The sequence below is a fragment of the Theobroma cacao genome, chromosome 8 (genome assembly GCF_053813885.1).
Source record: "Theobroma cacao isolate CCN51 chromosome 8, ASM5381388v1, whole genome shotgun sequence".
In the NCBI taxonomy this organism is placed as follows: domain Eukaryota; kingdom Viridiplantae; phylum Streptophyta; class Magnoliopsida; order Malvales; family Malvaceae; genus Theobroma; species Theobroma cacao.
The window spans coordinates 7033497-7049529 of record NC_142646.1 but is presented as its reverse complement, the minus strand read 5'-3'; the positions used below and the strand labels follow the sequence as shown (position 1 = coordinate 7049529).

The following is a 16033-nucleotide window of genomic DNA, read 5'->3' as shown; positions in this document are numbered from 1 at the left end:
GAATAAAGAAATTGAAACGTTGCCGAACAACAGGCCAAGACTAGACATAGATATTCTTAAATTTGCAATCTTTTATTTTATTGACATTGCATTGCATGTGTTCTAATTCATTCCTCTGAGATTTTTTTCTCAAATTTGTCAAACCAGAGGAACCTCTGCTAGAGACCATATAAAATTGTCCTAAAATATAATATTAGGGTAAATAAATTATCATTTTCATATAAATAAGTGAAAACAAACAAGCAAACAATTACATCTATTCATTTGAACAACATATGATAAAAAATTGAGAAATTGATAATGGCTAATTAAATAGTGATGAATTTCAAGATAAAGAAGTAGATTACCTCGATCATACAAAATCCAATCACCCACAATTTATTATCAGCTAAGCCTAGGCCGAAACTTATAAAAGATCAAAAGATGAAGAGTTGCCAAATCCAAGGACAGCAGAGTTTACAGTAATCCTGCACCGCAACGGCTTGCTTAAAACAAATGGAGACGTTTAGTCTTTGCAATCTAACAAAAGACATTGAGGAATGAGGATTCACGCACTTGACAACTTCAACTCAAACAATTGGTCCGAGTGATGAACCCCATTTTATACAAAGAGAAATAATTACATGCTCTCGTAGCTCCAACATACAACAAAATTGAACAGGCCCAATAACGCCAACAACATCCGCAGAGAACCATTGGTCGAGGAAGTGACATTTTGCTCTCCATTGTCAATTTTTGTTCTGCAAGTTCAAACTTCAATTTCCTCTCATGCTGACACATCCAGACAACCTCTCTACTTGTTGCATGATTGTCTTTACCTTCATTAAGCAACCTTTTCATTATGTCATTGGATTTAGAACCAATTTGAAATGCTGAAGTCTCGTAGCTTTCTGAGATGTCCTTCCATGTCTTCTCTGGTCTTGACCCACTCTTCCCTTTCTATTACAGTTGTTGGATCATCTTTTTCACTCTGAAAGCATAGAAAAGAAGAGTAAATTAGGTAACGCCTAACATGCAACCACAAAAGGATTTGGAGAATGAATAGTCACCGCATGAATTATTTTGAAGGAGTTTCCATTATCACGTATGACAAGTAGGTCACTCTTTCTATCCCGGTTTCTTCCTCCTGGAACTGTGACCTACAGAAAGAATCAATAAGTTAGACCATGGTAAATAACAAAACGAGCAGCAACCATCCAATAAGGACCACATAGCTACTTTTCATGTTTTATGAAAATGTAGGATGAGGAGGATTCCTTAGTGACAACCAGAACTTCAATATATGACCTGAAAGACTCCCAAAAAGGAAAAAGTTATCCAAGTGTAATGGTCCAGTTAAACATGTACATGCACAAGTACCTGCCATCTTTTTTGGCTCTTTTCATGTTAGTTATTTACCAATTTATATATAACATTTAGCTTGAAGAACTGTAGAAACATTATGAAATTCAGTTGCTTCTACTTGCTTTTTTTTTTTTTCCTTGATACATTCTAATATTCAAGTTGTCCTTGAAATAGGTTCTTGAGCAAGCTCAAGAATAAGAACAAGACTGCATATTCACCCTCACTAGCTAACGCATCATCAAGAATGAGGAATATTTCTTATTTGAATCTGAAGAGCAAAAAAGTACTTATCTAAGTAAGAAAGAAAGCATAAAGGGTATGGAAGGCACAAGTCATGTTGTAGCCTCATGTGCAATATTAGAAGAGTATTCAAAGTAGATTTAACTATAAAATTTCTTACCAAAACTTTTGCTCTGGTAATTGACTTGGTCTTGGAATCAATCACATATATCTCCTCAAAGTCTAGCACAAATTCTGGGTCACCCAACCTTCGATTCCTGTAATGTTTTGTCAAAAATACCTGCAACAAAAAAACAGCCAGCTCATAATATTGCTGAAAGAAAATCAATGATCCTTACTCCTTCAAATTAAGATAACAACCAGAATTCCATGATATGGCAAATGGGAGGATGATTTTTAATTATTCTGAATTCCTAAATCATGTAATTTGTCATCTCATTCATATCCTGTTTTGCTATCAGACCAAGGGTAAATAAAGACTTCATGCTAGCACTAGTTTTTCTTTCTTCTTCTATTGCTTTATTCTTAATTCACACTTCTTCCAGTATGTCTGTTTTATACAAAGTTTTTCTTTCTTTTTCTCATTAAACTAAATCCTAATTATAGTAGAGCTAATAAAAAGCAGACTAGCTTTATTTATTCAACAGAAATCAAACAACAAAGGTAGGCTGCAATTGACAAAGTATATAAATAGGGCAAAAGTTGAAATTCTAGCCCTCTTTAGGCCAAATCTGTAAACCAATTGAATCTTGTGAAAATAAAGAACTCCTCAATCCCAATCGACAAGCATTTAGGAAGCTTTTATCATGCATGGAAACAGCATCGAAAGATAAGATATAAGAGCGAGACAGCTTATGGTAGCACATGGCTAACCTCACATATGGTTGAGAATTTGCCTGAGTTAAATTAGCCAAATATGAGATTGGAGCACGTCTTTAGGGAACAGAAAAGACAGATATACCTAAATTCCTACATAAAGGGAACAACCTGACAATTGAATTTAAAAATGTCATGGAAAAGAGTCTAACTATGACTGCTAGCTGTTTAACGAGGCAATCCTCTAACCTTCTAATCAAGAATAGAGCTAATGTCAGCAAATGTAGTTAACACCATACTTAGGAGGAAAAATACTAATAAGATTACATGCAAGAACATCTTTTGTAGTACCCAATCCCACCCTTTAGCAACTTTACTTTTATTCCTTGTTTTTTAAGGAAAAAATGTGCCACCCTTTAGCAATAATACAACCTTAATGGGTTTATAAAGCATAAAATCTAAAAGGCTGGATTAGTGTTTTATTTTATATCAGTAAATCTGATGCATAAGCAAATTATGGAGTTCTCTCATAGGTTTATTGAGGAAGAATGGGTATTTACGGAGGAAAGATCAAACCAATTGAATTTAACAACATCAAACACTCTTAAACCAAAATAAAAACGAGTTAAAGAATAGCTACCCATAATGGTACTCAGACCACAAACCAAAACAGAAAGATATGCTTGTATCGAGTACATGTTCATCTTGGAAGGGTCAGGTTGGCTGGAGGAGGGAGCGGATTCAGGGAGGGTCAAAACTAGAAGCGTATTGGATTCACAAGTTAAACAAATGGCACATTATGCAGCAATAGATAAGAAGTCATACCTTCATGACCTCCCTCTCAGATTTGTAAAGTGGATCACGAGGTGCATCAATGGGTGGTTCTGTAACGTTGTAGCAGCCATAATCACTCTTTGCACAGCGAATATACTGTAATTTTGACATAAATAGAGTTACGCCCCTTAATGAAAACAAATCAAAAGACCAACTTAAAGGAAGTCAATTTGACTAGCTGTTCAAATGAAAACACATTAGAATCTGTTTGCTGGGAATATTATAGTCGCATTCACTTTAGATAAGAAATTACATAAAATATGTCTTTAAAAAGAAACAGTAAAAACCAAAGTTATCAACAATGACACTACCTTTTGAGGCATTGGAGCCAGAACCTTGGGAATGGAATACACATCCGTATCCGGTGGAGTAACATACATCTGAAAAAGCATATTAAAAAAATTACAAATACAAATCACATAGTAAGTCCAGAAACAAGAATTAAACACTAACTAATCAAAACCCATATGAGAAAACCAACAAAAATCACATAAAAAAGTCCAGAAACAATAATCCTATACAAAATTGAAGCAAAACCCATATGGAAAAAACATAAAACATAAGTAACACAAAACAACCAGAAAAGGTAATTAAGTTCAATACAAAAATAAAACAAAACCCATATTTATAAATAAAACAAATAAACAAAAATGCCCTCAAAACCAAAACCCCACTAAGGCACTAACCTCCCTGAAATCATAAACATCATTATCCGGGTCGGGTGGCTTCCGAATAAAAAAATCACAATCCAACAAGCTAATTTTATGAAACTCCTCCTCATTTATCCTATAATCCACCACCATCTCCGAGTCCCACCCTTGAGTCGACACAAAGCTCTTGCTTTCAGTAATTGTAATGTCCACGTCAACAGTAGTAGAAGAGGCACTAGCAACAGAGGCGGTGGCTAAAGGGTCGTATTCGACGTCGAAGTCTTTCTTGTTGTCGAGTTCTTCGACTTCTTCTTCCATGTCGTAGTCGTCGGGTCCTCCCCCGTCGGCATCGCCGTCGTCTACCCGCACGAGGAAGGAGGGTTTAATGGTTGGGGTTAAGGGGGAATGGAGGGGTTTGGCTTTGAGAGACGGGATAGGAAGGAAGGAGTGGTTGAGGAAGAGGGATGAGTGAAATTTTGGGGTGAATAATGGTGGGGAGAGGAAGAGGGTGGTGGTGGTGGTGTTCATGGTAGCGGGAGAGCGGGGAGGGAAACAGTTAGCGAGTTTGGATTAGATTTTCGAAATAAAAAGTACTACTGCTTAAAAATCTTTTCTCTTTTTCATTTTGAGTAAATTGTTTTGTCTTTGGGTCAAATTTCTTGATACATTTTTAATTAAGAAACTTCAAATTAAATGTAAGTTAATAAAACAAAACCAAGTTCGGTAATAACTAAAAAAAGCTTATCCATTACATAAAAAAGTTTTTATTATTTATTATATTTTATTAAAATTTTATATTTTATTTTAAATTAAATAATAATTAATTATTATTAATTAAAATATTATTATTATTTAAGTCATATTATATTATAGAATATGACGTGACATGTTAACATGAATATATAATATTTTTATATTTTATATTAGTACTATGTATATTAAAAAAAATGAATGATATTTTAATTAATAATAATTAATTTATTATTAATTATAAATATTTTTTTAATTTAAAATAAAAATATAAAAATTTAATTAAATAATAAAAAATAAAAAATAATTTAAAAAATTTTAAATATTATAAAAAAAATTTAAAACATTATGTCCTCTATAAGCTATTCTTTGAACTTTCTACTCAAATAAGCTATCTCTATTTACCTATCAATAGATGCAAAATATGTGATCACCTTATAACATTATTAAAACTATTACCAAAATTATGAAAACTATTAAAAAAATCAAAAGACTATTTATCAAAAACAATAAAATACACATTTTTTCATATAAGTGTTATTGTTCAACCATTTTTTTTGTTTTTGTTATTATTATTTAATGTATGAATTGAAATTTAGAAATCTTGACAAATGATTTATACATTTATTATTTGTCTATTTAACTAGCATGTGGTAGTATAACTTAACATATATATTCATTTTCAACTCTACCATTAATATATAACATAATAACGTTTTTCTTATATAATTCCACCCAACATTTAAAAGAAAATGCTTTTCAAAAAAAAAAATTTAAAAGTAAGTGTTTAATTTCGCTTATAACTCCATGAGAACTTCTAAGAATAATTGTACTTGTGTTAGGATATGTAAATACAATTTTAGTGTTTGTTTGATTTGATTTTTTTCAACTTATATATCTCTTAAAAACAAAAATCAGATTAAACATGATTTTTAAAAAGCTCTTAAAAAAATAATTTTTTTATTAAATAACAAAAGTTTTAGAAAAAGAACTTAAAGAAAAACTTTAAGGAGGAACTTTCTCTTTTCTTCTTTTCAAAATATATTAATTTTTCAAAAAAATATTCATTTCTCAATCAATTCCCCTCTCCCCTCCTTCCTTATGCAAATTGTGATCTCCATATTCTTTCCCTCTCTTTACAAACACTATAAAAAAAAAAAAAGAAAAAAAAAACAAAAGACCCGACAATAAAATAACAAAATCTATAATTTTTTTGTTCTTACAAAAATTAAGAGAAAAAAGAATTTAAAATTCAAAACTACATTCAGATACTATTTAAACTCTCTTTTTCACCAAAAAGAATTTTAATATCAAATACATCATTTTTTCTTCTCTTATTTTTTTGGAAATTGATGCATTATGATAAAATTGCTTGCTAAATTAACAAAAATCTAATACTATTATTATTGTACAAATTTGAGAGTTATTTCGTTTTTTCATTGATTTATTTGATTTTAACATCTAAAATCATATATAAACTTGAATCGTTCCGTTATAATTTATTAAATGATTGAAAATTGCATGAATATCTTTTATGATAATTTTAACCAAATTAGAATTTATATAATTTATTTTGTTAAATAGTTTACAAAACATCTTTAGTTTAATTTTAAAAGTTATTATTTTTTATAAAAACTTTATAATAACTTTTAAATTTTTTAAAAAAAAAACTAAGCCAATCAAGCTCTTAGTACGGTTCTAATAAATAAACTATAATCATTTAGTTAAACAGTTAACTTTTCTAATAATCGAAATGGGAAAGAAAACAAAAAACATTATTGTGACATTAAAACATTCTTCATTGATTGTCTATGATTTAATCCATCATATGAGAAACAAGCATATCAATAATCACTAGTTAATTGATTAATAGAGTGTTTAATTTCTCGGATCAATTTTTTTTTTTGAAATAAGAGAAGAGGATTCGAATCTTACTATTTATACAGAGAGATCATGCACCAACCAATAAACAAATATTTGAGTGAATATTAATAAATGTTGAACTAATGTGTGTGATTTTCAAAACTTATTCCATTATACCTACCAGTATTTTTATCCGGTTTTTTTTGTCTTCAATGGTGTTAAAGAGTTTACCTGCATCTGCGGTTAGGTGTGAAGTTAGCTCCCATGTGAGGATGCCAAGTGCCATCATGTGTTTCTGCAATGGTAAATGTTGCCAGTGCTTGAGGTGTCGAATTAGATTGCTAGAGATTCAATCATCTTTTGCCAACGATTGAGGGCAATGTGTCTTGATTCATTGCATATATGACAGAACATAGGTGATACTTGATCATGTTTTGTACTAGGTCTGTTTCCAACAGCAACAGCAATCATATTAGGCTTGGCAATTTGGAAGATGTGGCATTTGTTTGTAGAAAACCTCTACCTTGGGAAGAAAATCCAGGTAGATTCTATTTGCTTCTTTGATTCAAAAGTGTGCCTCCTCTTTATCTTTGGCTTACAAAAGCCATGTTTTAATTAATTAAGTGAGCCGAAACTATCAGAAAGTGTTCACTTATTCCATTGTCTCGTGTAATGACTTATCGAAAAGAAGGTGTGGGAGGTTTCAACATTGTCGTAACAAAGGCTTCATAACCTTGTCCAAGTCCTGGAAGTAGTTAAAAGATTTTTGTTTGATCTCCAGCTAGCTTGCCAACGACAACTAAATCATCACAAACACTCTTAAAATTTCTAATATAGTCTGAGATGAAAAAGGTGTGTTTCCTAAGGGTTTGGAGGCTTTCCAGTAAGTAATTAAAACTCTTCTAACAAACCACTATAGGGTGCCAGAATTCCATCCTGAAGAAGGGACATCTGATTTCTTCCAAGCTTGTCTGGATTTGTATTTTGGAAGTTGACAAGAGGTCGAGATCGATGTCTCCAATCGATGAAGCCTAACATATGCTGACTTTTAAGAAGCCCCATAATCTGTGTACAAAAATTTCCATCATTGAGAGTAGAGAGACATAAGGATATTTTGAGAGAGAGAGAGCCATGGGTCTGATAACATGTTGGAAAAGAAGCAGAAAAGAAAAGAAAGGAATAAGAAGACAGTGTAAAGAAGTTATGTATATGTTCTTATTCGATTGAGTGTAGAACTGATTCTTCGCTTCTGTTTATATAATAGTACTTCCTTAATTTTCAGCTCAACTATTGCACACCTGACGATTTTGTTGTGTATGTCCATTGTCTTTGAATCTTTCTTGTTGTTTAAAAATCATTTAGGGCTTCTTCTGCCGTCATATATAGTTGGAATGTCATCTGCATTCTGCGTTGAGCTCGTGTCATCTGCATTCTGCGTTGAGCGTGAGTCATCTGTTGATTGTTGTGCTGCAGGCTCATGAACATATGTGTGCTCGAAGGTGGTGCTGCTTGCAATAGTGGCTTGTATATAATTCCTGTGGCTCGAATTCAGATTCCTTTGCATGTTATATGGCATTATAGTCTCTTTGTTTGAGATGATAAAAGAGTCTTGACAACGTCTCTGTCAAAAGAAGCATTTCATGCTCATGGATGCTAAGCTCTTGCTTCTCCACAAGCAACACCAGCAGTAGAAGCAGCAGCTGCAGCTGCAGCTAATGGGCCGTTAAGAGTTCATGGACATTCTCCTCATCTAAAGCAGTAGCAGTAGTAGTTGTTAGGCAGCTTACGCTCCACGGCAGGTAATTACCAACTCACCATTGTCTATGCGTGAGGGAAAGAATATGTTGTGATGGGTTCTACCCATTGTTTTTTGTTCTTGTAGAATGATAGATAAATTTTAATTTTTCTTTTTCATTTTTACAAAAGAGTTAAGTTCGGTTTTTGACCAAAATAACACAAGTACGATCAAAGTTTACAGTACCAATGCACGCAATCTCAATGGCCTCCCAACCAGGCCAGTGGCAGTGGCTATAGGCTCTAATCCACGCATCTGGACCATTTGAATCAAAGCCCTGGTCCTAGAAAATGGAACCACAGGTTGAGGCTTTAACCGCGGTCAATTTTAAACGGATCCAGAGTCTCGCGTGTCATCTGAATGAAACCCGACCCTTTCCCTTCCCGTCTCCTCCTTCAAATTTTTCGGGGAAGGAAATTCGCAAGAAAATTAAACTCGGAAAACCAATAAAAATATTTAATAATCCACTTAATAAACCCAAAAAAGAAAAGAAAAAAAAGAAAAATCCCCCTTGAAAAAAAAAAAAAAAGGACGTTTCTTTATCCCGCGCAACTCCCTTCTCATTCTCTTTCCCAATCAAATTCCCCAATCTAGGTCTCAAATTAGAGCCTTCTGATACTGATTCTTGAATATTCTTTCGTTTCAATTAACCCTAGGAATAATAATTGGGTGACCCGACCCGGAATTCTTGATGGAAGATAAGAGTGGTGGTGGCGGAGGAGCCGGTAGTGGTGGTGGTGGTGAGCCCTCGAGAGTGGTGGCGCCGAAGGTGATGAAGGCTGGTGACCGGCAAGTTTTCACGGTTGAGCTCCGGCCAGGAGAGACCACGTATGTTTCGTGGAAGAAGCTTGTCAAAGACGCCAACCGGGGCAATGGATCTTCTGCCGCTGCCGCCATGGTTGCGGTGGCGACGTCAGCACCTGAGCCGCCTCCTAATGCTCACCCTAACCTGCAGTCTCGCATCGCCCCTGTAAGAGCCGCTTCTTCAATATCCATTGTTACGTAATTTTTTAAAATTAATTTATTTTACATGCATGCTTGCATTAAGCTTGATTTTGCATTTTGTGGCGTTTTTTTATGAAGAAATTGTGCTTCGTATTTTTTGGTATATTTGAATGTATCAGTATTGTTTGGCTGCCTAGAAAATGCGGGAAACTGGAGGAAAATCTGGTAATTTGCTTTTTCCCTTTTCGGCTATTCTTAATCATGCTTGGCATTATCCAGGGACAAGCGGCAGAAAAAGAAACCAAAGATGAACCTCCTCCAAATCGATTCAGTGCTGTTATTGAGAAGATTGAACGTCTTTACATGGTATTTTTATGTTTTATTTTGTTTGCGTTGTGAGATGCACTTTGAATCGTCTGTGATAATGTTAAGTGAAACTTTTTCAGGGTAAAGATAGCAGTGATGAGGAAGAACTGGATGAAACTCCAGATGATGATCAATATGACACAGAAGACTCTTTTATTGATGATGCGGAGCTGGTTAGTACTAAGATTGATTACTTATATTTTTAGCCTTTTTATGTTGGTTGTACTGCAGCATTTATATTGATGCTATTCTTCTTGTAACAAGGAGCGGTAATGTGTTTTATTGCTTTATAATGTTGTTTCATTGCTTGTTATGCAGGACGAGTATTTTGAAGTTGATAATTCAGCAATAAAACATGACGGATTCTTTGTTAATAGGGGAAAGTTGGAAAGAGTGTGAGTTTCTTTCCTGCTTCTTCTCCATTTGTTGGTGACAAAGCTTTAGTAATGATTCTGTTTAGATGGCTATTCATGTGTATGCTCTGACATACTAGAAGCCATCATTCATCTTTTATCAGTTCAAGCTAGGTTAATTTAATGATTATTTTGTCTTAAATGGGCACAAATTTGGCTTGAAGACCAAAATAAATTGGGATCCACAGTTAGGGTTTCAACTTTAATTCCTGTTATCATGAATAATGCTGCTCTAATTCTCTACAATCAAGTGGTTTTCAAGAACCCGGCGCTTGTGTTGTCTAAAGTAACCTTATAGTATATTTTATTTTATGTTTCTTTTCTCATTGCAATGTGGGTAAACCTAGTGTACTTGATTTATCATTAATTTAGCTTCTCAAATTATATGCGTTTTCATGTTGAAAGTTCATTATTAGTTGATTTCTTCTAATTTCTCTTCACTGATTTCTTTTATTTTTTTCCCTTCTTTCTTCAAGAAATGAACCCCTTGTTATACTGAACCAGCAGCCCAAGAAAAGGCGAAGAAAAGATGCTGCAAAACCTGCTGGTGAGAGTGATGATGGTCGTGTGTCAAATAAACATGTAAAGGCTGCAAAGATGACTCCGGGGAGGGCTGAACCATCTCTTGGGAGGAATAATTCTAATCATTCTCAGAATTTGACTGCATTAAATGAACAATATGGGGATGTAAAAGCTCAGAATCAACTATCAGTTTCTGGTATTTCTTCCAAGAAGAAATCTTCTGAAACAAGACTAGCATTGGATCCTTCTTCATATTTGAAAGTTTCAAATGGTAATACTTCTGTACCTTTGGCAGATGTGAAGGATACGGAAAAGTCAAAGATGGGAGTTCTGCAGTCAAAAAATGTTGTCAGTAACAAATTGAAAGATGCAAGTGGGTCCTATGATGTTTTGCATCAGAAATACCATGATAAAAATGCTTACTTACAATCCAAATCCCCACATGGAAAACCAATTGGTAATGTTGATGAGCTTGAACTATCAGTTCGACTGAGAGAAAAAAATGGCATCCGTGAACTGCAAGACACTAATGTTTCTGATGGCAAATATGCTATGCATACAGCGGTGAGTTGTTTTCTTTTTCTTCAAATTTGTTTTGATAATTTGTTCCATTTCTCATTTTTCCATTGGCAGGTTAATAAGTTGTTAGTATAACTAGTAGCTGAATAAAGTAGTTTGAATTTTGACATGAACACAGGGTTCTGGTTATGATGACCTGCAATATCTGAAACACTATGAGTTTGATGGGTGACTGTGTATGTAGTACGGTAAAAAAAGCTCTAACATAGATTTACATGACAACCATTTGGACAGAAAGATTGCTGGTACTTCTTATTAGAGATAGAGATAGAGACATTTGAATCTGTTCTCGGTTCACTTGTCATAGTCCCTCAAATTTCATTTGAACATTATATGGACTACTGAAAAAATCCTGGAAAGTTCAAGGGCCCCATAGCCCTCTCTTTCTGAGTGCGTGTGTTGTGCATGTGCTGCAAGATAGTAAATTTAGGATGGGCATCAAGCCTAAAACCAATTGGCTGTAGTGCAAGATATTAATAAACACTATGTTCAAAATTATTACCCACCAGAAAGAGGTGAGCAATGATTTTTGCATTAGATGTTAATGCTATCATATTGGTTTTCATTTTGATTCTAATGTGTAATATATCATGCAGAAATCTTCACACATGCAGAAAAGGGATGGTTCTACTCTTAGGCCCAAAAGTTCAATGCTTGAAAAGGCCATTAGGGAGCTAGAGAAGATGGTTGCAGAATGTAAGTGTTTATGTGTCTTGAACAATTTCATTATGAATATTTTCTTTTAAATTAATTTTTTTTCCTTCCTTTGTATAATATCACAGCAAGGCCACCTGCAATGGAAAATCAAGACGCTGATAATTCATCCCAGGGTATTAAGAGGAGATTGCCTAGAGAAATAAAATTCAAGCTTGCTAAAGTTGCTAGATTAGCGGTATGGGACTTTCATTAATGCTTATGCCTTGTAAAAGAACTAATTTTCTGCTTGCTATTTGTTTCAATAGCATGGGGCTTTCGGGGAAAGATTAAGTTTTTCAATTTGATTTGATTTGATTTTTATATTTGCTGCAGGCAAGTCAGGGGAAAGTATCTAAAGAGTTACTAAATCGCCTTATGAGTATCCTTGGCCACTTAATACAGCTAAGAACACTTAAGGTATCTTTCCTTGTCTATGAATGAGTATGACACCCACAAATTTTCAATTGCAATTTCAATTTTTTGCTCTTACTGGATAACGTTGAAAAAGGGCTTGGAATATTATCATGTTATGATTGCGTGCTAACATGCCAATGAACTCTTAAGTCTAGAATTACTTTCTGTTATATCTCCCTTTTCTACAGACATGGCTTTTGCTTTTAATTCATGTGATGTAGTTTCTTTTGGTCCAATGAAGAAAAGTTGGTACACCATACATTTGACTAATTGTGACCATTCTAAGAGCAATTATGGTGGCTTTGAAATGTAAATTAGTGCATATGTTTTGGGTTTGAATACTGCAATCAAATTTGTGAGATCGTGGAGTATTTTTTGGTTGTAGTTATAATCCAAATATATATTATTAAGCCTTTTTTTAGAATTCTACTATTCTAAGACTGTTTGGTGGCTGTCAAATATGTGACCTTTTCCTGACTTTTTGAAGAGATTCCTGTGGTTTATAATCTTTATGCTTTGAAATTTACAACTGGTAAAAGAATGAATAAAACAGGGCAAATCTATGTAAACATATGGGCTTTTTACTTTTTTATTTTTTATGCATGACTAAATCCACTTGTTTGGTCTCCATGTTCTCTTATGGTAAAGTCATTCTACCAATTTGAATTGTCTTTGTAAATTACATATCTATGAATATTGAGGCAATATTATGGATGCAGAGGAACCTCAAAATCATGATTAGTACAGGTTTGTCAGCAAAGCAAGAAAAAGATGATAGATTTCAACAGGTAAAGAAGGAAGTTGTTGAGATGATAAAGACAAGAGTTCCTTCTCTTGAGCCAAAGGTTTGTTTAATTATCTCTCTCTCTTCCCCACGCTATTCTGATTTTAATTTAATTCATTTTCTGTTTCCTCTCTTAGTTTGTCCTGATTGAAGAGTCTCTTACCCTTTTTATTTTTATTTTTTACTCTCTATAATTAATTGTAGCCATTATTATGTTCTGCTTATGATCAAGGGCAAAAATTTTCTTTCCCACACCCTTCCACATAGGCCTGCACTTTTGCTAAAATATGCCTTTCTTACCCTCTTGCCGTAATGTTGTTGTACTTCATTTTGGATCCGTCCTTATTTACGTGTGGATTGTTTAGTTTAAATACTTCTTCATTGTAGATTCCTTGACTATTATTCTCTTTACTTCTCTCCATCTTGGTATTCAAGATCATGGTCTTTCATCTTGTTCATAGTTAGTACCATATCTTATCAACAGAAGTTAGAAAATTTCCTGCTCTTGATGAAATATGCATCAACTTCTTTCAGGCATTGGAGCAACAAGCTGGAGCTTCTGATGATTTTCAAGAAGTTGGTACTGAAGAAAGAGCTCTTAAAAGGAAATTTAGCATGGACACGTCATTGGAGGACAAGATTTGTGATCTTTATGACCTCTATGTTGATGTGATTATATGTCCTTGCATGACCTTCCTTTGACAAAATTTCATCTTTGTTGGGGAAATCTCTTCTTAGTGAATCTTATCCTTGCTTTTTATTGTTTAATGGTTGTAGGGATTGGATGAAGATTCAGGTCCACAAATCAGAAAGCTTTACATAGAGGTTGAGCACTTATCATTTCTTTCTCTACTCCCACAGTTACTGTAGTCATAATGAAAATCTTCATATTGCTGGCATTAGGTGTTCATTAAGGTGGCCAACTATGTCTCTGCAGTTATTGTTTCCTGATGGTTTTTGATAGGGTCACTGTCTTGCCAATTGGATGAGAAGGGTGCATGAGAGTTGGGACTGATCTGTCTCTTTCTATTCTTCCCACCTTCTCTCTTCTGTCTTTTCTTATTTCTCTTTTATATCCTTCCCTTGTCATTGCTGTTCTTTTATATTCTTCCCTTGTACAGTTCCCGTCTGGATTACATCTTCTCTTTTATAACTAAATCAGGCCTTAAATTTCTTGTTCCTCAAAAGAATTCCATAGAATTCATCCTACATTGTCATTGTTGTTCTTTTTCAAATAATTTGCTTTAATCTTGTGATGTACTTCTTGAGCTTATTTCCCGCTTCTACCTTACTCAGAGGTTTTGTCCCTTGTTTTGGTCATGTACCCTTTATGTTGATTTATTAGTGATGTAGCTATTCTTTATTGTTCTTAATGCTTAATTATACTTCTACCTTTTTTGTTGTTACATGATTATCTTACATTTGGAGTCCCTCCCTGGTCAGCTTGCACAGCTGTGGCCAAATGGTCTGATGGACAACCATGGGATTAAACGTGCAATTTGTAGGGCAAAGGAAAGGCGGAGAGCAATGTACAACAGACATAAGGTATGTAAAATCCCTTCTATGCTGTTCGCCCTTGTGTTGGTGTATATACCTTCATTTATTCTTCTGAACATTAAGGTCTACGTTTTCAAGGGCTTCTGTTTATTCATTGTGTATCTTCTGTAGACTGGATGTAACCCATCTTTGACAATTTTGGTATACTTATGAGATTTGAAGCTTCCTTAGGCTTGGCAAACAAAAACCTCTGTTATCTGCTTGAGTAAAGCAACCTAGCGCATGTTTGTTATTATTCTTAGGGTTTCAAATGATCCAATAGTAGGTGGATGCTGGGTGTTTTGCTTGCCCACGTTCTCTATTTTTGGTGATATATTTGTTAATGGGTCTCCTATTTGATTAATTGTCATTTCCCATCTAGGGCAGTCTTGCATTTGTGTATAGACAAAGATGTGTCTTCTCTCCTTTGATTTGTCTCATGTCAATTGCTGTTTGCTTATCATTTTCAAGTATGTCTTTTTTCAAAGGATCAGGAGAAAATCAGGAGGAAAAAGATGTTGGCACCAAGACTGGAGGAGAGTGTTCGAGTGGAGTCTGCCTCAAGTGCTCAGATACAGCACTCGCGAGAGAGGTTGGCTCCTGATTCTGGTAGTCATGCTATACCTTCAACTAATAAGTCAGTTTCAAGTGCACCAGCAGGTGCTGTCCGGACTCCAAGTCCCTCAACAAATGGTTCCAGTTTGGACCGACTAAAACAGGATAAGTTAAAGGGCATCTCAAGCAATGCCATGGATGAAATGAAGGTGGCAGATGGCTCATTGCCAAAGAAAAAGGTAAAGAGGAAGCCTGAAATGGAGTTGGATGAAACTCATTTCCGTCCAGAGAAGCTACCTCTGCAACAGGGGGACGAAAGACACAAGTCCACGAAGCAGCCTGTAAATCTTCCCCCGAAATCAAGCCTTCCGCCAACTGCTACAGGTTTCGAACAGTCAAGCTAACGTCATGTAGTTCATTTAGGAGTTCACACCATAAAAAAAAAAAATGCGTGTGATAAGTGCCTTTTTTATTTTGTTCTTCCCTTCTCTACTCCTCCTCACCCTTTTAGATTTATTGCTTAACTCTATGGTGAGCTTCATTCCTTCTCACTGACCAACTGATTTGTCACCTTATCTGCTACCAATTTTTGTAATTAAAGGTTCTTCCTCTTGCACTCAAGAGTTACATGTTAAATAGGAGAGCAAAAAGCTGTAATATTCTTGCGCAAATGTATGTGCATGACGTCAGGCACTTTCTTTTTTATTTTTATTTTTTTAATTCTTGATTTCTTGGCACCTCTGTCCGCCGGAAATTCTTTTTTTGCCTTTAAAATTTAAATCATTTGTAAACGTAATCAATTGAGTAACTCCAAGATCTCATTGATCGTGCGGGAGACTTGTTTTTTCCTTCTTTTTATTTTCCGCTGCTAAAATATGGAGAAGAAGATTGCTAGGAAAGGATTATCATAAAGGGAAAGACCTGGATCCAA

General features: G+C 34.5%; 2 protein-coding genes across 3 annotated transcripts; one reads left to right on the top strand and one right to left on the bottom strand.

Annotated features, from left to right (window-relative positions):
• Positions 1 to 313: 313 nt before the first annotated feature.
• Positions 314 to 4490, bottom strand: PTAC6 (plastid transcriptionally active 6). The gene is made up of 6 exons (XM_007019156.3): positions 3921 to 4490; positions 3546 to 3614; positions 3226 to 3330; positions 1745 to 1864; positions 1050 to 1139; positions 314 to 970 (listed from the first exon to the last, which is right to left on the bottom strand). The coding sequence occupies exons 1-6, from the start codon at positions 4410 to 4412 to the stop codon at positions 854 to 856; spliced, it is 993 nt and encodes a 330-aa protein (XP_007019218.3). The 5' UTR covers positions 4413 to 4490; the 3' UTR covers positions 314 to 853.
• A 4130-nt stretch (positions 4491 to 8620) lies between these two features.
• On the top strand, positions 8621 to 15773 carry LOC18592413 (ubinuclein-1). 2 transcript variants are annotated; one of them, XM_007019152.3, is made up of 14 exons: positions 8623 to 9262; positions 9517 to 9603; positions 9684 to 9776; positions 9922 to 9998; positions 10493 to 10734; positions 10834 to 11102; positions 11714 to 11813; positions 11900 to 12009; positions 12147 to 12230; positions 12947 to 13072; positions 13546 to 13680; positions 13789 to 13836; positions 14455 to 14556; positions 15036 to 15773. In XM_007019152.3, exons 1-14 carry the CDS (start codon positions 8984 to 8986, stop codon positions 15504 to 15506), a joined length of 2223 nt encoding a protein of 740 aa, XP_007019214.3. In that variant the 5' UTR covers positions 8623 to 8983; the 3' UTR covers positions 15507 to 15773. The 2 variants fall into 2 exon arrangements, with proteins under 2 accessions (XP_007019216.3, XP_007019214.3); XM_007019154.3 differs by having other exon boundaries at positions 8621 to 9262; positions 10493 to 11102.
• Positions 15774 to 16033: the final 260 nt, after the last annotated feature.

What these genes read in the sequence shown, in the direction of transcription:
- PTAC6 (XM_007019156.3), bottom strand. Translation starts at nt 4,412, where the DNA reads ATGAACACCACCACCACCACCCTCTTCCTCTCCCCACCATTATTCACC. An exon ending in ATGTTTATGATTTCAGGGAG is followed by an intron (nt 3,615 to 3,920) that starts GTTAGTGCCTTA and finishes ATGCTTTTTCAG; the next exon opens with ATGTATGTTACTCCACCGGA. An exon ending in CTGAGAGGGAGGTCATGAAG is followed by an intron (nt 1,865 to 3,225) that starts GTATGACTTCTT and finishes TTTTTGTTGCAG; the next exon opens with GTATTTTTGACAAAACATTA.
- LOC18592413 (XM_007019154.3), top strand. Translation starts at nt 8,984, where the DNA reads ATGGAAGATAAGAGTGGTGGTGGCGGAGGAGCCGGTAGTGGTGGTGGT. An exon ending in AATATGCTATGCATACAGCG is followed by an intron (nt 11,103 to 11,713) that starts GTGAGTTGTTTT and finishes TATATCATGCAG; the next exon opens with AAATCTTCACACATGCAGAA. An exon ending in TTTATGACCTCTATGTTGAT is followed by an intron (nt 13,681 to 13,788) that starts GTGATTATATGT and finishes TAATGGTTGTAG; the next exon opens with GGATTGGATGAAGATTCAGG.